This window comes from Lissotriton vulgaris, chromosome 6 (assembly GCF_964263255.1).
Source record: "Lissotriton vulgaris chromosome 6, aLisVul1.2, whole genome shotgun sequence".
NCBI classification, from domain to species: Eukaryota; Metazoa; Chordata; class Amphibia; order Caudata; family Salamandridae; genus Lissotriton; species Lissotriton vulgaris.
This window is the reverse complement of record NC_141694.1, coordinates 27,724,951-27,748,724: the sequence shown is the minus strand read 5'-3', so window position 1 is coordinate 27,748,724 and position 23,774 is coordinate 27,724,951. Positions and strand designations below refer to the sequence as shown.

The window sequence follows — 23,774 nt, the reverse complement described above, 5'->3', positions numbered from 1 at the left end:
CCCACCTGGTCCCCGTGCATGCACGGCACCGCTGCCTGTTCATGCAGCGCCTAGAACCACGTGCTCCACTTTAGTTATACTCGCGATGGTTGAGCACACACTCATATGCGGCCTGTTGTGGTTTCTTAGCCTCGTGGATGGGAGCAGAAATCAGGGCCACTATCCTGCGTTATAGCTGCACCTGGTACTTACAGGGTTTGACAAGGGCATTGGCACGATTAAGAGCCTATAACATACATAATCCTATTACTAGTACCAATGATACTCATGTTTATTCTTACTATATTTATGTATATTGTCGAAGAAGACACGTGAAAGCGCAGAGCGTGCTCATGTAGGAGTCCGGATGGGTGGGCCTAAAGGAGACCGGGAGGGAACAAAAAAGCCTCACTTTCAATAGAAAGCGAGCCGTTAGCATAATTTCATGAAAAGCATAGGCGGAGCTTCCACCTCACTTCCGAAGTTGACTTGACGACAATAGATCTCGCAGAGCGAGCAGCGCATGCGCTGCCACGCTAGGCGAGACCTAAAAAACTAAAGAGATAGAAACACTTCAAAAACGTACAATATACTTCAAAATCAACAAACACATCTCTACTCAGTCCTCAGCTGAAAAATGGTCTATGTCTAGGAAACTTTCAACTTGCAAAATGAAGCTTATTAGCTCTATTGTGACTAGGCTGAAGCTCAACTCCCACAAAACACCCAAACACAGGGGCTAAACATCACTAATGTATCAGAGAAGCATAAAAAAAGGTTTTATTTCCATTCATGCATGTACTGTTCTTTGTGAAGTGTAAACAAAGCTGAACAGCAACAGAGCAAAGAACAAGAGATTAAAGCCTACAATGCCAGGGCATCCACGAGAGCAGGTTTTTAATGGTTTGAGAGTGCTATTTGCCAACCAGCCGTCCCAGATTCTTTCTAAATTACCCCCTTACACAAACAAAGAAAACTCAACCTTGACTACTATGCTCGTTCAAACTCTATATCTATCACCAATAACAATTTTAAGCAAAATATCAAGTAAGAAATACATTCCAATGCACGTACCAATGTATGTATAAATACATGTATCTACGTATGCGGTATTTCTATAGCTCGCATCCACTTAAAAGCAACAGAGGTTGTACATGTTCACTTATCAAAAATCTATTCGCTCCTTATCGATCAGACCAGTCTTCAGGAGCGTGTCCACGAACCACCACCAAGATCATAGATGGTGAACTGATAATACTCTTGTGGACAAATGTGATCTGGACCAGTGCAAAAGTGCGACCTTAGAGGGACTCTTCAGGAATACAATAAACAGGATCGGTGCAGCAGCAACAAGGCGTTAATTGCTTTCCAAAGTTATGACAAACTTATCAGTGTTGCTTCTTAATATAAAAAATGCTTCACATTTTACTGATGATTCTTTTCAAAAGATCATGCAATCATAGATTTGATTTAATGTGAGATCTGAAAGCCAACACACGTTTCCCAATTTTGGGATATCATTTCACCAGTGCATTGACATTTCTCAACAAAAGATCTGAGTTCCATTTATTATGTAATCCTTAATTTATATTCTTTTTAAAAAGGTTCAATTATTGCACTGTGTGTCAAAGAAGTATGGAAATAGAAAGCTTATGACCATCACCTAGTAGAAAAATGCATCAATAGTTACTAAAAAGTTTTTGCAAGAATAATGCTTTCGTCCAACAATAAGCACAGTGATAGTGAAGGATTTCCACTGGTAATGTAAACTAACACCGGTAGAGCAACACCGTATGATCATCACGATGTTACCGTTTCTTTCTTACGTCTCATGCTCAACCGTCAAAAACAGAAAATCTTGCAAGTTCCACCAGTAATTTGACCAATAATGAGCACCTGAACTCCAGGTAATAGGATTCCGTCAAACCTTTGTGGGATCAGTAAATCTCTGCCTATGATGGATAATAAACCTGTTCCTACTGCCGGATGGCGTCGGATCAGCTGTACCAGCATCAATACCCGGCACTGACTTACGAACGCAGATCTACCTTGCTTCCTCAAACTACCTTAGACAGAGCAAAAGCGGTCCTTCACTCAGACACCAGCAAAAACCCGACTGGACCTCAGTCTACTTGGTCCACCCGGAACACAGAAAGAGGTTCAATATTCTACATTTCGCAGAATAAAACTGTGGAAAATCTGGGAGCCACCATTCCCCATTCCGATTAAGAACTAATTGGTCTACATTGCTCAACTGCTTCAGAAAGAGGCAATGTGCTGGAGATGTCTTCTCCAGTGCCTAGAAGGAAGAGCAGCACTTTTTAAAATTACTGAGTTCCCTCGCTTCCGCTATGTACTTCCAAATGCACCTTTCTATGTCAGAGAGGCTTTCTAGCCTTCTGGGGTTCCTACACAGATGTAGAATTCTCAGAATTTCACCAAATGCTTTATACAAAGGGGTATACAACAGGTATCATTCTTCCAAACCTACATAACCACAGCCTATGCGCAGATTGGCAAAAACGATTAAATAGCCCTTTGCGGAACATAGTGAACAGTCCTTGAAAATAGCTGGTACAGTGAAGAAGGTTACAAGCATTACTTATACAGCGAGGTTCGTGCATTACTATTCCTTATTTCACAGAGGAAGGTATAAACACATGGAAGGAAGCCACTAGTGAGACTGGGCGGAATAGACAGTAACAAAGAAAATTACTTTGTAGGTGAGTAACTGCATGATCGAAGTCCCGAGAACACCATGATTTGGAAAATGGGACCTAATTGGTATTATAAGAATGGGAGATCAATGGCGGTCGAATGCCATGATGTTCTTCTCCTAGATGTATGAGGAACATAAAATGTGAAGGTGCAAATATTTAAATATCTCCAATGGCGTCACATCATGAGTGAATATCAAGGCATATCTCGCTCTCACTCATTAAATGGACGAGGATATGGGAAAAGGTATGTTGAAAAGTGGAAGGAGGATGAGGGGCAAGTGACCATAATGTATCCATGAAAAGTGCCCTTGAAGGGCAATTTAAGGCTTATACAACTTCAGGTCTTTTACAGGGTCTACTATTTCAGAACACAACTAAAACATATAACTGCGCTGACTTTGTATGGTGCCCCCGGGGTTCTGGGCAGGGTGGTAGGGCTTCCAGGAGGATGGTTAGGGGTCAACCGCACAAACATATGGGCACCACACAAGAACCAGAGCCAAGTATGACACTACAGCCGGATGTGTAGGGTTGGGAACTTGGTGATCTCCAGGCATAATGAAGCATTTGTTAATTTGGCTCTGGTGATGTCAAGATGGGATATAGCTGAGGTTTGGTCAGTTCAACAATACCTAGTCAGAACAATGAAGCAGAATTTTATACGAGTGTATAGAAGCCGAGAGGGTGATTTAGCAGAGCAGAAGTTGTCTGAGTAAATTTAATAAACTATGTGGTATGACAACAGCTCTCAGGGCTTAGGTGAACACTGCAATGCTTCCCAGACATGATGCAACGGTGGAACAGATTATGGGTTTTCTTTTGAGGTTGGGCTTATAGTAGAATGAATTAAGATCTTGCGGTTGCCTACAATGCTGTCATTGGATTGCTATGAAAGGACCATGTGAAGGCAGTGACCCACGGATTAAATATTCGGCGTACGTTTTGTATACTTTCAAAATGGGAAAAAACTATTAAAAAAAATAAATACGTGAAGCAGTCTAAAACTCAATCTACAAACTAAGAAAATACCTATAAACTATTCTTTGAATTATAAAGATAATAAAAATGAAAGTTAAAAGGAAGGCAAAACTGTAGTACAGATTAAAGAGAGAAAGATGGAACACTTGAAAGAACTCAAATACTAAAGAGTAAAGAGATGTTTAAAACCGAAACAAAGACTAGGTAAAGGTATTAACAAACATATCAACGACTCGTGAGTTGGACAGAAGAAGATGCTCACTGTTGTCCTCTGGCCCTGATGTTGTGAACCTCATTGTACTGGCCATGAAGTCATATGGTTCCATCACAGGATTCCTGAAGGGGTTAGCTGGGATCTTGGGGACGATGCCTGCAGACTGACCGAGTAACATCAAGGTTCTTCTGCGGCACCCATTCATTCTACATCCTTTGTGCCGTGTCTGCTACGATAAACACGCACCTACATGCGCCCGCCTGCTCCCATTCACCCTTATCAAGACTGACTTTGGTACATTGGTGATGAGGATGGGATAGAACACGGGAACATCAAAGCAGACAGAAGATAAAAGCCAGAATGAAGGGAAATACTAAAAGGAGAAAACATGCCTACGTTGCTCCATCAGAGCCAATATGTGGTGGTCGAAAGAAGCATTTGAAGTCATCAGAGGCAGGCTGAACACACCACAGACAGTGCTGATGATATAGTTAGGATCTCTGCTAGGGCCCTGTCCAGGGAGAGCGTGACACTTAGTGAAGAGCTTGTACCCTCTATGAGTGGGTCTCTTCCAGTCATAGGACACGCACAAGTCTAGGACACTTCACCTAAGTCAGGTTTCATGTACTACTGCATAGAAGGCGAACTGTGCAGCGTGGTCTTAAAATATCAGAAAAGAAGAGAACAAAGATTTCACTTTGCGATTTAATTTCTGCGTACTTATGGGTTCCCCTTTGACAATGGGTGCAGCACCGCTGGCATGTTGGAGTGCAGACAGATGGGCAGAGTCTTCATTCAGCAACAAGACACAATAACAATCTGTCAGTGTCTGTGCACAGGACAAAGATGAGGAAGTATGAGTGGGTTTGAAAGATTAGCAGAACTGAAACCAACATGGAAGTGTGTTAAGGAACGCTTTGGCGTTGGAATACTCCTAATCTGTAGTGAGTTGGTCTGGAAGGTGAAGGCTACACACAGTCCTTCTATAACTCGACATACTGGCATATCTAGACATGCTTCTGAGTTTTAGTGATGGCAGCTGGCGGAGAGGGCCTCCAGGCCCAAGCACTGATGCCATCCAGACAGGTTTATACCCATATGCCACATATCAGGTGTACAACCTGCATTTGCGGTAGAGAAAGAACTTGGCAGCTTTGGAGAATGTGGAGCTAGACTTTGCATTACAAGGATAACAACTACAGAGCTGGTCTCCCCAGAGGAAAGCGTCAATTCCTGTTCTTCACAAGGCCTTCCAGGAATAGACCGCAGAGGCAGTATAAGAGCACTTCAAGATACAAACATGGCATTCAGCATCGTGCGATACAGGTCTGTGGTGTTTCATTATCAGCCATGCTCGCTCACGGCCTCCACACCAGCACATGTGTATAGGCATTTTGCTCATTTCTTCTGTTATCCCTCCTCTGCTCTCTCTTCGCTCCAACTTCTGAAGGTGCTCCCGTTTGGGCATACTTCAGTCTAAAGCATCTCCTGTTGGGGCTGGCTCCTGCCGTCCTTTCAGGGTCGGTGTCCAGGCTGTCCCTGTTGGTTCATCATCACTAATGCTACCATGGAAATCAGTTAAGGGGTCTGTCTGCGTGACATTGGACTATTAAATGCCTGTTGCTTTAGGATCTGTGCACCTTTACCACACAATCCTTCTGGGTGGACATGGCATTCATACCTGTGATTTTTTGAACCAATGAAGGAGCTATATGATCATAGTTCGATGAGACAAAATGAGGATTGTGCTTCCTTTTTTCTCTGATGTTCCAACACTTAATCAGATTTTATTCCATATACTTATGTTGCTATTTATTTTATTAAAACATCTGGGGCCGTATTACTAAAAGTGCCCTGGGGACACAACAGGCGTTAGCGCTCGCTTTGCGCGCCACACTGGTATTAAAAAAGCCTAATACAGAAATCGCGGGTGCACATAAAGCGCCAGCGCTATCTTCAGGGGCGTTCCCTCATTTGCATGGGGGGTGCCCCATGCATATGAGGGAACCCCTTTGCCGCTGTGTCTGTGCCCTATGACAGACGCGGACGCAGAGACAAAGACACTCTCTGGGGCCGCACTAAAAGGTGGTGCTCTGTCAGTGCGCCCCTTGACAGCAGCCGTCTGGAGGGGAAAAACTGGGTCCCTTGGACCCCCTAGACATCCCCTTGCAGGCGGCTGCAGTCACTGACTGCACCTGCCTGCAAGGGGATCTCAAATCCCCTTTAAAGTGCAGGCGGATTGCTGACTGCACAGTGAAACACGGGGCGGCTGCTTCAAAGCTGCTCCATTTTTAACTTGAATGCGCTGCTCAGTTGAGAGGTTGGCGATGGGTGCTACCTCCCTGCTTGAATATCTGTTTGATGACAAAGGGGTTGGGTCTCTTCCACAAGCAACACAAATGTTCCCAAATAGGTGGAAGCGCTCTCTGCGGCGGATGGGCTGTGGGGAGAGTTGAGGAAGTGGACGCCACTGTGGCAGGGAAAAGGGTTGCGACAAGTGGCCCCAGCTGGAGGGTGTCCAGAAGTGGGATACTATCGGGATCTCTACCCTGGGCGATGTGATGCGGCCACAGTTTTGAAATCATTTCAAATCCCGCCAGATCAACGGACCCCAACCAAGCAGCCCTCAACCTCGCACAGTGGATCACCAACTGCGCAGACGACCTCGCACCACTGAAAACCCATCCCAACAGGCCCGGAAGCAAGAAAGCCCCGTGGTTCAACTACAACCTCAAGAACTCCAAGAAGAACTGCCGCACCCTCGAGAAAGCCTGGCGAAAGAACCCGTCCACAGACAACTTGACCGCCCTCAAGTACGCCACGCGCAAACACTACCAGCTGATCCACACCACCAAGAAGACAGCATTCAAGGAACGACTAGACAACAACGCACACAACAGCAAGGAGCTCTTCATCATCGTCAAAGAGCTCTCCAACCCCAGCGCCGGAAACAACAACGTCACTCCCTCACAAGACCTCTGCGACTCACACGCCACGTTCTTCCACAGAAAGATCGCAGACATACACAACAGCTTCGACGTACAGACCACGCACCCCACCACAGAACCGACGCCCCCCCACCACCACCCTCCCCAACTGGACCCCAGTCAACACCGAAGACACCATCCACACGATGAACACCATCCACTCCGAATCACCAACCGACCCATGCCCTCACCACGTCTTCAACAAGGCCGACTCCGTCATCGCACCCCAACTCTGGCACATCATCAACTGCTCCTTCAACATCGCCACCTTCCCGGAGAGCTGGAAACATGCCGAACTCAGCGCCCTCCTGAAGAAACCATCAGCTGACCACACCGACCTCAAGAACTACCGCCCCATCTCGCTTCTCCCGTTTCCTGCCAAAGTCATCGAGAAGACCGTCAACAGACAGCTGGCCGCCCTCGTCGAGACGAACGGATCCCTCAACCACTCACAGTCCGTCTTCCGAGCCAATCACAGCACCGAGACTGCCCTCATCGCAGCAACCGACGACATCCGAACCCTGCTCGACAACTGGGAAACAGCGGCCCTCATCCTCCTGGACCTCTCCGCAGCGTTTGATACTGTCTGCCACTGCACCCTAGTACAACGCCTCAGCAACGTCGAAATCCAAGAGAAGGCACTGGAGTGGATCATCTCGTACCTCGCCGGACAAACCCAGAGAGTCCGCCTCCCCCCGTTAGGATCTGAGGCCACCGAAGTCATCTACGGCGTACCACAAGGATCATCACTCAGCCCCACCCTCTTCAACATGTACATGAGCCCCCTCGCAGCCATCGCACGCCAACACAGCCTCAACATCATCTCCTACGCCGACGACACCCAGCTGATCCTCTCCTTCACCAACGACCCCGCCATGCCAGAACCAACCTGCACGAAGGGATGAAAGAAGTAGCCGAGTGGATGAAGAACAGCCGCCTGAAACTGAACTCAGACAAAACGGAAGTCCTCATCCTTGGATCATCACCATCTGCCTGGGACGACCCCTGGTGGCCCCCGGCCCTAGGCAGCGCACCCAAACCAACGGACCACGCACACAACCTGGGCTTCATCCTGGACTCCTCCCTGACAATGACCAGACAAGTCAACGCCGTCTCGTCCTCATGTTTCAACATCCTACGCATGCTCCGAAAGATCTTCCGATGGATCCCCACCGAAACCAGGAAGACGGTCACCCAGGCACTTGTCACCAGCCGACTGGACTATGGAAACACCTTCTACACCGGAACCACAGCCAGACTGCAGAAAAGACTCCAACGCATCCAGAACGCCTCCGCACGACTCATCCTGGACATCCCCAGCCACAGCCACATCTCCGGACACCTGAAAGACCTGCACTGGCTCCCCGTCAGCAAAAGAATCACGTTCCGCCTCCTCACCCACGCACACAAAGCCCTCCACGACCTAGGCCCCAGGTACCTCAACAACCGCCTGACCTTCTACACTCCCACACGCCAACTACGATCGACCTGCCATGCCCTCGCCGTCGTTCCACGCATCCGAAGAGCCAACATGGGAGGAAGATCCTTCTCCTACCTGGCAGCCAAGACCTGGAACTCCCTCCCCATCCACCTCCGTCTTACCCAAGACCACCTCTCCCTTAGGAAGCAACTCAAGACCTGGCTGTTCGAGCAGTAGCGGACCCCCCCCCCCAAATTTCCTGATTGATTGATTGGTTGGTTGATTGATATGCTAAACGAATACCACTTACACTGCGCCCGACTTCACCAATACTTGTAAACTCATCATGCCCATACCCACCCCATAAAGAATCTCATGAACCTTCCAGAATTTAATCCATTGGAAGGTAAGCTCCTACTGCGGGGCCGGGGTTCTAACAAACTACTGGAAATATACCAATCTCTCATCACTAATAGTTCGAACACATTATCCACTCTTAGAGAGGCATGGGAGGCGGACCTCAACAAGCTAGTTGAGGATCACTGGACAGAGACCCTGGGGCACTGCAGAGGAGACGATTTCTGCTCACCTCCGATTGATACACAGAGCTTATTACACGTGATACCGCTTATGGCGCGATCAATGCCTTTATTGCAGGGTGGACGAGGGTATCTTAATCCATACAGTATGGAGCCGCACAGCACTGGACTGGTTCTGCCGAGGTGTCATGTCCTCTCGGGGGAGGTTCTTTCCTGGGCGAGCCCACTGGACCCAAAGTTGATTCTAATTCATAGTACCAATAGGGGGAACAGATATAAACGGTCTCTTCTGTTTCTGGGTTTTACCCTGTGTTGGACCTAGATTACCCAAGCCTACATATGGTAGCTTGGCACAGTAGTGGTCTACAGCTAACTCCAGGCGTTGGCTAAGTACTTACACAGCTTACCCACAGTAACACATTGATGAACCACTAAAATAAAGACACAACACCTTTGTTTGCAAAAATACCGTTACCTTTTATAAAAATAATATGGCTCTTTGGATTTGAAAGCATACAGGTTATCACATCAATTGCTTTTAGGAATAAACATTGCACTTTTACTAGGGAAAATAGTTTTCACTCCTCCAGCTGTGGAAAAAGCAGTAAATCATATACTTTTATCAGAATTCAGCAGTACATTCAGAGAACTTCTTGGATAATTAATTGAAGCTCCTAGACTTCACACTCTACAGGGGTATTTTGCATAAACACACAATGACATCAATAACTCTTTACTACAGCCTACCAATTCATTGGTTATGTTAAAACATCTAGGGTTACGCTTCCTAACCCCTTCTCTCCTTTGTCACAGAATGAATCTCCAGGGAAGTAGAAAGGTCAAGGCCCTTTTCTCTGCTTATAGACCTGTTTAAAATAGCTGTCAACCTTTTATCCCTTTTTACCCAACACTTCCCTCTTCACACTCCCTCTCTCCTTACTGTCTGGGTGGCAGATATGCCACAGTCCACAGGCCTTCAGCTGGTACCTGCCTCTCAAGCTCCCCCGATCAGCTGCTTCCCTGCACTGACGTGGGAAGAGCCTTGCCGGCCTCCTCAGCCCAAGCGCGCGTTCTCCTGTCAGCGCTGGCTAGGGGGCCTCGTTTCAGGCTTAACGCGGCGATTTCCTGCGCCTGTGGATCACCAGGGGTTAGATGGGCGGTCGGTTGCCCAAGCGCTAGTTCCTCCACCAAGCGCTCACCAGAAGGGGGTTCCGCTGTCAACGCGGCGCTCCGGAAAGTCGTCTGGCGTCACCTCAGGCAACCCGATGGACGCGCTGATCTCTGGGGCATGCGCGTTCCTCGCAATGGCTCCGCCTCTCAGGTCGCGCTGCTCGTCGGCGCCTGCGTGTTCCTCACCGGACCTCGTCACGCAGGGAACACTGCACCCCTGGGCCTGCTCGACCCTAGGCCCCTCCTGCTGAAAGAAGCGGTCGCGCTACTGGCTTGCGCGGAAGCGTTTTCCTCGCTTCTCCTGACGCGCCTGGTGCCCCCGGGGTCCCGCAGACGGATCACACTGCGCCGCTCCTCACACGCTGCTGCTTTCCTCACCCGGCTCCAGAAGAAGTACCTCACAGATCGGGCACTCGCTCCTCCAGGTGCTCCAGGCTCCACAGTTCCCCAACCACCTCAAGGCACTCCAAGGGGACCACAAATGACTCGATACCCTGGTAGGTGCAGCGCTGGGCAGGGCATATAAGACTGAGTTTCAGAAAGCAGGTCCTGTCAGTTTCTACAGGAATGCTGATCCAGAAGGGTTTTTCTTCTCACGAAGCTTGTTTTCTTGGTCAATAACTGATGTCTTGAGAGAGGGATCGGTCAAGGGCTAAAGGGGGAACAATCCTCTGAAGTAACTGTCAGCCTCAAATGACAACTAGCTGCTCTCAGTGTGTCCACCTCCTCTCACCACTGCCTCACTCCTCTACTCTGGGGTCAGCACAAAATGGCTGCTGGTCACTGGCCTTATATAGGGTGGCCTGAGACCTGCAGAATTCTCTAGGGTATTCTAGAAAGTTCCCTAATGTTAACCTATGGACCTGTCCTCCAGTGGTGTCCGTTATGGCAGTTGGTGGACACCATCTTAGGTCTCTGGAGATCCCTAGATTTTCAAGGGGGCTGACTAGGCCTCACAGGTTATGAGGGAAAAATGGCGTCATCGCCAAGGAGCACCTAGCCTCCTGACAGCATTAAAAAAACTCCTGATGGACATATGTAAAAATAAAAATAGAAAGTCTGGGAGGCTAAGGGGGACAAAAATAAATCATGGTGGTTAGAGTCTTCCCAGAAGCAGACAGGTCTAACACCCTGGCAAAACGAGACATGGCTAGGGCATGGAAAGCAGAGCTCCCCCCCAGAGGGCCCTGCGTCCATGTGGACTGCCTTGCCTTCCTTTACTGCCCTGGCCTCTTCCCCACCCTGCTGCTCTCTGAAACCCCGACAAGGGCGGGGGCTGGGGGCCCCAGAGAGTGAGAGCAGGAGGCAGCACCAAACACTGCTCGGGACCCTGACAATGACGGGGGCTGGGGGCTAGAGCTGGGGAATATTGGATACAGTGAAATCCGGTGACATTACTACAATTGCTTTAACAATTAGATTTTATGGCAAATTCGGATTAATATGGCATAATCTTGTAAGTGCAATGTGATGGAACATTGTCTGTGGAGATCTAGATAAGCCCTGAAGAAGTCTAATGCCCTGTACTGGCTAGAAGAAACACGTGTTGGCTGTGCATTTTCTTTGTGAATTGGAACTTTGATTTCTTTGGAATAATAACATTTTAGATGCGGTCGACTGGAACTACGACTACTGGAGGATTCTTCTCTACTTTAATATTGACTTAATGAGTGCTTGGAATAGCAATTCTTTGTATCTTTGTTTAATCCCACCCAATAAGGGGAAAACGTGTGGTGTTGAGGTAACCAACCCTGTTTTCTTTCTGGAGCACCACTCATGGACAATTGTATTGTTACGTTCCCTGGATTGCTATGCGCTTCTTTTCTTTAAGTGGTTACCGTTTCTTTGTAAAGGCAACAAAGCAGACCATTCTGTGGCCTCACTGGCTGGGAGGTGGTGTCATGCTGAATGGGACTGTCAGGCATGCATTTGAAGGTCTTGAACAGGTACACTTCATCTAGTGTTGCACTCATCAGTGTTCACAGTAGTGAAGGTAAAGGTCCTAGTTTAAGACTCCGGCTCATGGACGGTCACAGACCCGGCTTCAATCAATACCCAAAGCAGTAAAGGACATGCACCATCAGTACTGAGAGCTGCCTTGTGCAGTAAAAGATGGTCATTGTTGAGAATGGGCGCGTGTTGTGGTAGGGGTAGGATAAAACACTGCATGCACAGAATACTGGTACAGCTATGCACATTATAAAGAAGCTTGCTAGTTTAAGTTTCCCTTAATAATAAAGTGTTCAAATTAACGGAGGCAATGAGATACTCTGAAATGAAAGACCGGAGTAGTTTATTCCAATTACAGGGTCTTGGAAACGTTCTGCTGTTTTTCATCGCTAGCTCCCTGGGTCAGGGGTGGATTGGTTATGCACCGCTCCTTCTTTGGACTTGGTAGCCATTTCCTAGGTTCCCGCTCTGGATTAACACCCCGATTCCCCTATTCCCACAGTGACCAAAGCAGGCTCAGAAAGTACCAGGGCAGCGGGGGTCTCCAGAGCGGTGCCCACGCAGGACCCACCCTACTTTCCTTGGTTCCTCGCAAGTCAAGCATTAGTGTACAGGTAGAGAGGTCTGGGAAGGCCAGGGCTCACTGGTGTTTGCATGTAACAAAAGCAGCTTAAACTACAGATGGCCTGAAGACGATCAATCATGCTCGCTGAGGACCCCAGGGGAAGGTCCTGGTGGTTCAGGACTACTGTTCCAAGAATGTAAACAGCTGGACATCATGTGACCCCCGAACACTCACCGTCAAACGGCATGTACTCAATGAAGCGAACCTCCAGGGGCAGCTTTTCCGTCAATGCCACGAAATCCACAAGCTCGTCCTCATTCAGACCTCTCATTACCACACAGTTCACCTGGAGAGGATTAGAAAAAACACCATGAAGCCAAAGAAAACAAGGTCATGCTCAGCTAATCGCATTCAGGGCTTCACAACGTGTTGTATTAGGAAGCCAAACACAACTTGCAGAAGATTCAGCCAGAAGTGGCAGACTGTTTAGCTATGATCTCCAAAGAGCTGTAAAACCTGGAGGAATGCAGGGATCAGAGCTGCAGTTTCAATTTGGAAAGAAAAAAAAAGCTGTGTTGTTCTGTCTCCAATTTTACTTATTAAAAGACCTCCAATAAACGGGATGTGTTCTTCGTGTTCAACACAAGTGCTTTAGAGCGAGGCTCGTACCTTGGAGGAAGGAACAATACTTTCAACAATGTGGTTCAAAGGCTGGAAAGGTCACTCCCTTAAAATTATCAAAATTTATTTAGACTTAGCCATTTTACAAAATGAATCACCTTCACACAAGCTCTTGCAGATCATGGCTAATCTCAAACAATGAACCACTTTGATGGCCTCCATTTTCAAATGATGAAACCCCTTAGGCCCAGTCCTTTCAAATGATAACTCCACTTAGGTTCATGCGTTAGGCTTGCACTGTTGAAACACTCTTGATTCAGACTTTATTTTCATTCTTTTGCATTACATTTTCACAGCATAAAAGGAAATATTGGAATTTAGGTAAATCAACCTCATAACCATACATTGGCTAAGTAATAACAGTTATTGACACCAATTACTACCGCTTTGTAACCGCCATTGCTGCATTTTCTCTCCTAGTCAACTCGAAAATAAATATTGGATGTCCTTTCTATTAGATGAACTCCAGTGAGAAGCTCACATCTGCTGAGTGAATGTCAGACAATACATCTGGGTTGTTCAGACATGTTTATATCATCTCTTCACTTTGTGAGGTAAGGGATCTCCTGCTCTACTCCACTAGGTGTTTTATTAGCATAGTGGGGCCACTTTTAGGCACCCACCCCAGCCCCTCAAACTGTACTAAGAGTCAGAACACACATGCACTCCCTTTCTTTCTTATCACCCACAGGGGTCTCCAACCTTTTCTGTAATAAGAGCTACCTATGACCAATTAAAAATATCCAGGGCTAATAACAGTATTAGTGCTGTAATAGTGGCATCAAACAAGATTACATTAGTAGCCACACCATTCACGATTACTAGCCATGAACACCTCTGTGCATTAGGCAACGTAGCCAACAGTCATGTAAAAAAGGCTTTGTCAGTTTGGAATACCTTTACATAGGTAATATATTCGCAATAGCTTGAATGCCACTGGCACGAAGGTAATACTATGAGTAAGTTTTGAATATATTTTGCACATTCAAATATTTTCTCCAAATGACAGCTTTTGAGTTCTGTAAATAGACTCAATGCATCTTAATGCAAACATTTTCAATTTTGATGTAGGCATACTAATTTAGCCAAGCAAAAGCTTCTAATTTAGTAGTCGGGATTGGACAAGGGAGAGCTGCCTACAGGTAGCTGGACAGCTGCTCGTTGCGGAACTCTGTTTGCCCTCAAACACTGCCTTCAGGCCAAGTAAAGCAAGGAAGCACCTTAGGCAGCAGCCGTTTGTAAACAAGGAGTCACTTGTGGCCCAGCTTTCTAAATGACTCATGAGGTTACATCCTTCATGACCTATGGAGGACCAGCATAAGGACGTCTGTGCTCCCTACAGGGCAGTGAGCAGCAAAAGAGTGTAGGAGTTTGTCGTTGACCAATACCAAGAGTCCTCAGGGTGTTGGGCAACACAAACTCGTAGAATAGATTATTCGAGATAAAAGACATTCACTGAATTGGATTCGGACATTTGGTGAATTGTAATATATAAATGTCTGTGATAGTTGTACAGCACAACCTTAATAAAGGCAGTAGAGTGCTGTACAGGATCACAGACAGGGATAGAGCTAAAGCTTGGTTGTGGAGGGTTAATGCACTGCGATGTATTGTTCTTTAAGGTGAACGTTAATGCACTGCGATGTATTGTTCTTTAAGGTGGAAGGTTACTGCACTGCGATGTATTGTTCTTTAAGGCGGAAGGTTAATACAATGCTATGTATTGTTCTTTAAGGTGAACGTTAATGCTCTGCGATGTATTGTTCTTTAGAGTGGAAGGTTAATGCACTGCCATATATTGTTCTTTAAGGTGAACGTTAATGCTCCGCGATGTATTGTTCTTTAAGGCAGAAGGTTAATGCACTGCGATGTATTGTTCTTTAAGGTGGAAGGTTACTGCACTGCGATGTATTGTTCTTTAAGGTGGAAGGTTACTGCACTGCGATGTATTGTTCTTTAAGGCAGAAGGTTAATGCACTGAGATGTATTGTTCTTTTAGGCGGAAGGTTACTGCACTGTGATGTATTGTTCTTTAAGGCAGAAGGTTACTGCACTGTGATGTATTGTTCTTTAAGGCAGAAGGTTAATGCACTGCGATGTATTGTTCTTTAGGGGGGATGGTTAATGTTCTGCGATGTATTGTTCTTTAAGGTGAACGTTAATGCACTGCTATGTATTGTTCTTTAAGGTGAAAGGTTAATGCACTGCGATGTATTGTTCTTTAAGGCAGAAGGTTAATGCACTGCGATGTATTGATCTTTTAGGCGGAAGGTTACTGCACTGCGATGTATTGTTCTTTAAGGCGGAAGGTTAATGCACTGCGATGTATTGTTCTTTAAGGTGGAAGGTTAATGCACTGCGATGTATTGTTCTTTAAGTTGGATGGTTAATGCACTGCGATGTATTGTTCTTTAAGGTGGAAGGTTACTGCACTGCGATGTATTGTTCTTTAAGTTGGATGGTTAATGCACTGCGATGTATTGTTCTTTAAGGTGGAAGGTTACTGCACTGCGATGTATTGTTCTTTAAGGTGAACGTTAATGCTCTGCGATGTATTGTTCTTTAGGGGGATGGTTAATGCACTGCAATATATTGTTCTTTAAGGCAGATGGTTAATGTACTGCGAGGTATTGTTCTTTAAGGTGGAAGTTTTCTGCACTGCGATGTATTGTTCTTTAAGGTGAACGTTAATGCACTGCGATGTATTGTTCTTTAAGGTGAACGTTAATGCACTGTGATGCATTGTTCTTTAAGGCAGAAGGTTAATGCACTGCGATGTATTGTTCTTTAAGGCAGAAGGTTAATGCACTGCGATGTATTGTTCTTTAAGGTGAACGTTAATGCACTGCGATGTATTGTTCTTTAAGGTGAACGTTAATGCACTGTGATGTATTGTTCTTTGAGGCAGAAGGTTAATGCACTGCAATGTATTGTTCTTTAAGGTGGATGGTTAATGCACTGCGATGTATTGTTCTTAAAGGTGGAAGGTTACTGCACTGCAATGTATTGTTCTTTAAGGTGAACGTTAATGCACTGCGATGTATTGTTCTTTAAGGTTAACGTTAATGCACTGTGATGTACTGTTCTTTAAGGCAGAAGGTTAATGCACTGCAATGTATTGTTCTTTAGGAGGGATGGTTAATGCTCTGCGATGTATTGTTCTTTGAGGCAGAAGGTTAATGCTCTGCGATGTATTGTTCTTTAAGGTGAACGTTAATGCACTGCCATGTATTGTTCTTTAAGGTGAACGGTAATGCTCTGCGATGTATTGTTCTTTAAGGTGGAAGTTAATGCACTGGGATGTATCGTTCTTTAAGGAGGAGGGTTAATGCACTGCGATGTATTGTTCTTTAAGGTGAACGTTAATGCACTGCCATGTATTGTTCTTTAAGGTGAACGGTAATGCTCTGCGATGTATTGTTCTTTAAGGTGGAAGTTAATGCACTGTGATGTATTGTTCTTTAAGGCAGAAGGTTAATGCACTGCGATGTATTGTTCTTTAAGGTGAACGTTAATGCACTGCGATGTATTGTTCTTTAAGCTGGAAGGTTAATGCTCTACGATGTATTGTTCTTTAAGGCGGAGGGTTAATGCACTGTGATGTATTGTTCTTTAAGCTGGAAGGTTAACGCACTGCAATGTATTGTTCTTTAAGGCAGAAGGTTAATGCACTGCGATGTATTGTTCTTTAAGGTGAACGTTAATGCACTGCGATGTATTGTTCTTGAAGGTGAACGTTAATGCACTGCGATGTATTGTTCTTTAAGGCAGAAGGTTAATGCACTGCGATGTATTGTTCTTTTAGGCGGAAGGTTACTGCACTGCGATGTATTGTTCTTTAAGGCGGAAGGTTAATGCACTGCGATGTATTGTTCTTTTAGGCGGAAGGTTACTGCACTGCGATGTATTGTTCTTTAAGGTGGAAGGTTAATGCACTGTGATGTATTGTTCTTTAAGGCGGAAGGTTAATGCTCTGCGATGTATTGTTCTTTAAGGCGGAAGGTAATGCTCTGCGATGTATAGTTCTTTAAGGTGGAAGGTTAATGCTCTGCGATGTATTGTTCTTTAAGGCGGAAGGTAATGCTCTGCGATGTATAGTTCTTTAAGGTGGAAGGTTAATGCACTGCGATGTATTGTTCCTAAAGGCGGAAGGTTACTGCACTGCGATGTATTGTTCTTTAAGGTGGAGGTTAATGCACTGAACTGAGATGTATTCTTTAAGGTGGAAGGTTAATGCACTGCGATGTATTGTTCTTTAAAGCGTACGGTTAATACACTGCGATGTATTGTTCTTTAAGGCGTAAGGTTAATGTACTAGGATTTATTGTTCTTTGAGGCGGATGGTTAATGCACTGGGATGTATTGTTCTTTAAGGTGGAGGTTACTGCACTCTGATGTATTGTTCTTAAAGGCGGAAGGTTAATGGACTGTGATGTATTGTTCTTTAAAGCGTACGGTTAATACACTGTGATGTATTGTTCTTTAAGGCGTAAGGTTAATGTACTATGATTTATTGTTCTTTGAGGCGGATGGTTAATGCACTGGGATGTATTGTTCTTTAAGGTGGAGGTTACTGCACTCTGATGTATTGTTCTTAAAGGCGGAAGGTTAATGGACTGTGATGTATTGTTCTTTAAAACGGAGGCTTATGCTCTGCGATGTATTGTTCTTTAACCCCTTGCATACTGCAGCGATTCTGCGCCTGTGCAGCACTTTTATTGAGTGGGCGGGTTCATGACGGCCCTAAGCTGTCATCAGCACACGAGCACTGTAGTGCATGACGGCTGGGGGCCGTCATCAGCATGCAAAAGGTTAAGGCGGAGGTTAATGCTCTGCGATGTATTGTTCATTAAGGCGGGGGTTAATGTTCTGCGATGTATTGTTCTTTAAGGCGGGGGTTAATGCTCTGCGATGTATTGTTCTTTAAGGGGGAGGTTAATGCTCTGTGATGTATTGTTCTTTAAGGTGGAAGGTTAACGCACTGCGGTGTATTGTTCTTTAAGGAGGTGAGTCTTGAACTGTTTCTTGAACTAGAGCAGCGTTTGGGGAGAATCGGGTGGGAACAGGGACATAGCTCTAGCCTCCCTGTGCACCGATATTTCCTGGTTTTCTTTTTACATTTATCTCCAGCATGATGGGTCCTAGCTGAGGGTCTGATGAGAGCCACCAGAGTTGGTGAGATGGTCAGCGGGAGGTGAAGGTTGTGATGGCTTGATAATCGATAAACGATGCAGCTAGTTTTGAAGATGGAGCGGGACAGCTGGAGGAGCCAGTGGAGCTGTATCAAGAAGGGTGGTGGAAATATCAAGAAAACTGGTTATGAGAAATGGCTATTCAAAGTTGGTATCATACAGGTTTGTTATTTTCATGGATCACGTACAAACACACAGTACACAACCATACAAACCTGCCAACAGGGCTTAACTCAATCCTTTGCCACCAGTACAGCACCCTTTTTACCCCCATCCTAGGGAGATCCCAAGTCTTTAGCACAGCATTTTGGCTTGTTAAGCCTCTTACATTCTTGAGTCATAGCTTAAATAGCAAAAAAGGGCTTTCATTATTAAATGTTATGGCTTAAACATGCACTTGTGAATGAAACATTAATATCTACTGCCTGAATTCTGGCAATATAACTGAGTCTCTTGGGCTTTTTCTCTCTTCACTTGTTTCAGACAGAGGCCCATAAAGATACAGTTCTACCTACGAAACAGTCCTTTCACTCTTGTCTTCTAAGACATTGGCGAGTAGCCGACTGTAACAGCATTGGCTCGAGAACCCAGTCAAAAGACTCTAATGCTCCCACCCCAGGGACTTCCAGTTGGACTTCAAACCGCTTGTAGGGCATTTGACATCTGTTGAAGACTACTTCACTCGAGTGCGACTATCTTTGCAACGGTCGCCTGTAGAACTCTTACTTTGTCTTTGCATCAGTCACCTGCACACCTCTTACTTCCCTTCTAGTGTGGCTTTGTCTCTGCATCAGTCACCTGCACACTTCTTACTTCCCTCCTAGCGCGGCTTTGTCTCTGCATCAGTCACCTGCATACCTCTTACTTCCCTCCTAGTGCGGCTTTGTCTCTGCATGAGTCACCTGCATACCTCTTACTTCCCTCGTAGCGCGGCTTTGTCTCTGCATCAGTCACCTGCATACCTCTTACTTCCCTCGTAGCACGGCTTTGTCTCTGCATCAGTCACCTGCATACCTCTTACTTCCCTCCTAGTGCGGCTTTGTCTCTGCATGAGTCACCTGCATACCTCTTACTTCCCTCGTAGCGCGGCTTTGTCTCTGCATCAGTCACCTGCATACCTCATACTTCTCTCGTAGCACGGCTTTGTCTCTGCATCAGTCACCTGCATACCTCTTACTTCCCTCCTAGTGCGGCTTTGTCTCTGCATGAGTCACCTGCATACCTCTTACTTCCCTCGTAGCGCGGCTTTGTCTCTGCATCAGTCACCTGCATACCTCTTACTTCCCTCCTAGTGCGGCTTTGTCTCTGCATGAGTCACCTGCATACCTCTTACTTCCCTCGTAGCGCGGCTTTGTCTCTGCATCAGTCACCTGCACACCTCTTACTTCCCTCCTAGCGCAGCTTTGTCTCTGCATCAGTCACCTGCATACCTCTTACTTCCCTCCTAGTGCGGCTTTGTCTCTGCATCAGTCACCTGCATACCTCTTACTTCCCTCCTAGCGCGGCTTTGTCTCTGCATCAGTCACCTGTACACTTCTTACTTCCCTCCTAGCGCGGCTTTGTCTCTGCATCTGTCACCTGCACACTTCTTACTTCCCTTCTAGCGCGGCTTTGTCTCTGCATCAGTCACCTGCTAACTTCTTACTTCCCTCCTAGCGCGGCTTTGTCTCTGCATCAGTCACCTGCACACCTCTTACTTCCCTCCTAGCGCGGCTTTGTCTCTGCATCAGTCACCTGCACACCTCTTACTTCCCTCCTAGTGCGGCTTTGTCTCTGCATCAGTCACCTGCACACCTCTTACTTCCCTCCTAGCGCGGCTTTGTCTCTGCATCAGTCACCTGCACACCTCTTACTTCCCTCCTAGTGCGGCTTTGTCTCTGCATCAGTCACCTGCACACTTCTTACTTCCCTCCTAGCGCGGCTTTGTCTCTGCATCAGTCACCTGCATACCTCTTACTTCCCTCGTAGCGCGGCTTTGTCTCTGCATCAGTCACCAGCATACCTCTTACTTCCCTCGTAGCGCGGCTTTGTCTCTGCATCAGTCACCTGCATACCTCTTACTTCTCTCGTAGCGCGGCTTTGTCTCTGCATCAGTCACCTGCATACCTCTTACTTCCCTCCTAGCGCGGCTTTGTCTCTGCATCAGTCACCTGCATACCTCTTACTTCCCTCCTAGCGCGGCTTTGTCTCTGCATCAGTCACCTGCACACCTCTTACTTCCCTCCTAGTGCGGCTTTGTCTCTGCATCAGTCACCTGCACACTTCTTACTTCCCTCCTAGCGTGGCTTTGTCTCTGCATCAGTCACCTGCATACCGCTTACTTCCCTCCTAGTGCGGCTTTGTCTCTGCATCAGTCACCTGCATACCTCTTACTTCCCTCCTAGCGCGGCTTTGTCTCTGCATCAGTCACCTCCACACATCTTACTTCCCTCCTAGCGCGGCTTTGTCTCTGCATCAGTCACCTGCACACATCTTACTTCCCTCCTAGCGCGGCTTTGTCTCTGCATCAGTCACCTGCATACCTCTTACTTCCCTCGTAGCGCGGCTTTGTCTCTGCATCAGTCACCAGCATACCTCTTACTTCCCTCGTAGCGCGGCTTTGTCTCTGCATCAGTCACCTGCATACCTCTTACTTCTCTCGTAGCGCGGCTTTGTCTCTGCATCAGTCACCTGCATACCTCTTACTTCCCTCGTAGCGCGGCTTTGTCTCTGCATCAGTCACCTGCATACCTCTTACTTCCCTCGCAGCGCGGCTTTGTCTCTGCATCAGTCACCTGCATACCTCTTACTTCCCTCGTAGCGCGGCTTTGTCTCTGCATCAGTCACCTGCACACCTCTTACTTCCCTCCTAGCGCGGCTTTGTCTCTGCATCAGTCACCTGCATACCTCATACTTCTCTCGTAGCACGGCTTTGTCTCTGCATCAGTCACCTGCACACCTCTTACTTCCCTCCTAGTGTGGCTTTGTCTCTGCATCAGTTACCTGCAGAGGAATACTTCCCTCCAACTGAGGCTTTGCCTTTAAAGTTGATTTGCCTGTAGTACAAGTGACTAATATAGAGCCTTCGATGACCTTCGGTAAATATGCCCGTTCTCCAAAATCTGTGAGGATGGGAGAAGCAGAAATAATATCTCAAGCGAGGCAGCCAGAGATGAAGTAATTAATTCTCCATGCATTCAGCTATTTCTGCAAATACAGTAACATGGCCTCCAGCAGAGAACTGGGGCAGGAGGAGCCGCCACTCAGACTAGATTAATCATCAGACACAGAAAACACTGTTTTCTTAAGCGATGACAGATGAAGCTTTTCTTGGAACTATTCGGCCTCTTTTCCTTTCCAATGAGATTTTAATTACCCACACACAACTACGTGGCCAGCAGATGAAGCCTGAATAAACAGAAAGGTAGACTGATGCACGTCCCTCATACTCACCCTGGAATATCAGGTCGACCTATTCCTCCTCAACTAGGACCACCCCATGTCCACTTAAAACATCTGTCCTGCTCAGCGTCTGACCCCACAGCGTGCATTAACGTGCTAGGCTTATGGCTTAAGGCCACCTAACCGAAGGAAGTCTGAACTTCTCAAAATCTTGAATAATTCTCTTGATCGGCTTATTGACGGATTGAGATCGTTTCCAAAGTGGAATTAATTTGCGATCTGGATAGCTCTGGGGCATTGGGTTTGGTTTCTGGTTAGCCTGCAGGTACTGGGTCTGGTTTTAAAGCAGTCTTTGCTTTCAGTGCAGCCTGGTCGTATTATTTCACATCAGCTTTACACAATTGTCTTTCAGATGGCTGTCGAGTTTTCCTCCAAGGTCTTTCCAGTTTCCTATCTGTCTTTTAACAAAGGCCAATTTAACTTTCAAGCTCTTGCTAGCTGTTTTGACTCAATTTTGAGTTTTTTTTGTGGATTTTCAATACCGTAACTCGATTTCAGGAGACATAGGCACTTGGCATGGGGCCCGGGAACAACGCCCGCCTACCGGTATATGACAATCCCACAAAAGTCGCATACCCCTTTCCAAGAAAAGGGGTGGTCTCACTCTCCTCTGATAGGAAATGACCGACGACTGTTGGAACGGGCCCATATAAGATGGAAGCTAGGCAGACAAACGGGGCTCAACCCAATCTGGGAGTTTCCAAAAAAAAAAAAAAAGAAAACCCCCTTGCGGGGCCTACAACTTCACTGGTTATGCCAAAGAAGATTAAGGCAAGAGAAATTTGGACTGGGGTACCTACAATGTCGGCTAGAGTTACCACTACATTCTCCCTGAATTCTGTTATCACTGAACAATCTTTGAACATACGTATATATGTGGCATGTATCTGTGGCATGTACCAAATCACATTTCTTGCAGCTAACTGGGGGGTCTTTTGCTATTTTTGAAAGTCTTGCTGGAGATAAATAAGCCCTATGTGTAGTAAAATAGTGGTTCCTCCTAAGCCAGGCTGGTTTTATAATAGAAAACAGTGTATGAAAAGAAGTCTGCCACACATCCTCCCAACACTCATCTGGCATAGAGGCTCCCCACAATTCTTCTGCCAGTTTAAAATCTCCATCAATAGTTTTCACTATGGACCAATAGTAGAAAGAGACTTCTTTCCCCTAACAGGCCTTGATACCAATTGATCCTCAAGAGCATTTCCTATGCCTATCGGATTTTTAAGATTCTGTGACCAGCTCAGCAACTATACATACTTAAACCTGGACATACCCTCCTCTAGCCTGTTATGAAAAAACTCCCAATGTAGAAGGGACCCTTCGGAAGCCAGATCCTTCCATACCAGTAACCTATCTGTTCTAAGTGGTATGGCTAACTTATCCTTCAGTCATTTTGGAACCCCCGGAGAGTCCCAGAGAGGAGCTAGGCTGCTGTAATAGTTAAGGCCCGTACGCTGCTTAATTCTGAAACATAAAGCGCCCTGTTTAAGATTACTATCAGTCCTCAGTTCACGCTGTCTGGGATGGTCGTGTACCGCCCTCCTGGCAGCGATGTAGCTTTCAGGGGAGCTTTCCCCGAGGCAGTGAGTACGCTAGCTAGTGATTGCGCTAATTTCTGCATCATAGGTGACCTCAACCTCCATTTTGACATCCAACAGACTGCGGCCATCAGTGGTTTCCTGGCGGATATGGAGGCCCTTCAGCTGACCCAATTTGTCACTCAACCCACGCACGTGGCAGGGCACATCTTGGACCCATTCTTCACCAACTTATCGGATGTCCAAGTTTCGGCTATTTCTCCAGTGTGTTGGACTGCCCATTTTTTGGTGTCCATGTGGCTACCTCTCCCCGTAACCCCTACTATTCCACCTCCAAAGTGGGTTCCGCGGCGGCATTGGAATAAGCTCAGGCTTGAGGATCTTCATTGTATCATGG

The 23,774-nt window shown here is 46.4% G+C and overlaps 1 protein-coding gene across 2 annotated transcripts in view; it reads right to left on the bottom strand.

The window, feature by feature from the left end:
* Nucleotides 1-23,774, bottom strand: part of MOCS1 (molybdenum cofactor synthesis 1) — a 287,072-nt gene that overhangs the window by 85,307 nt on the left and 177,991 nt on the right. For both annotated transcript variants that reach the window (XM_086925881.1, XM_086925882.1), the window contains exon 6: nt 12,757-12,868. In XM_086925881.1, coding sequence (XP_086782007.1) covers nt 12,757-12,868 — 112 coding nt within the window. The remainder of the gene's footprint in view (nt 1-12,756; nt 12,869-23,774) is intronic.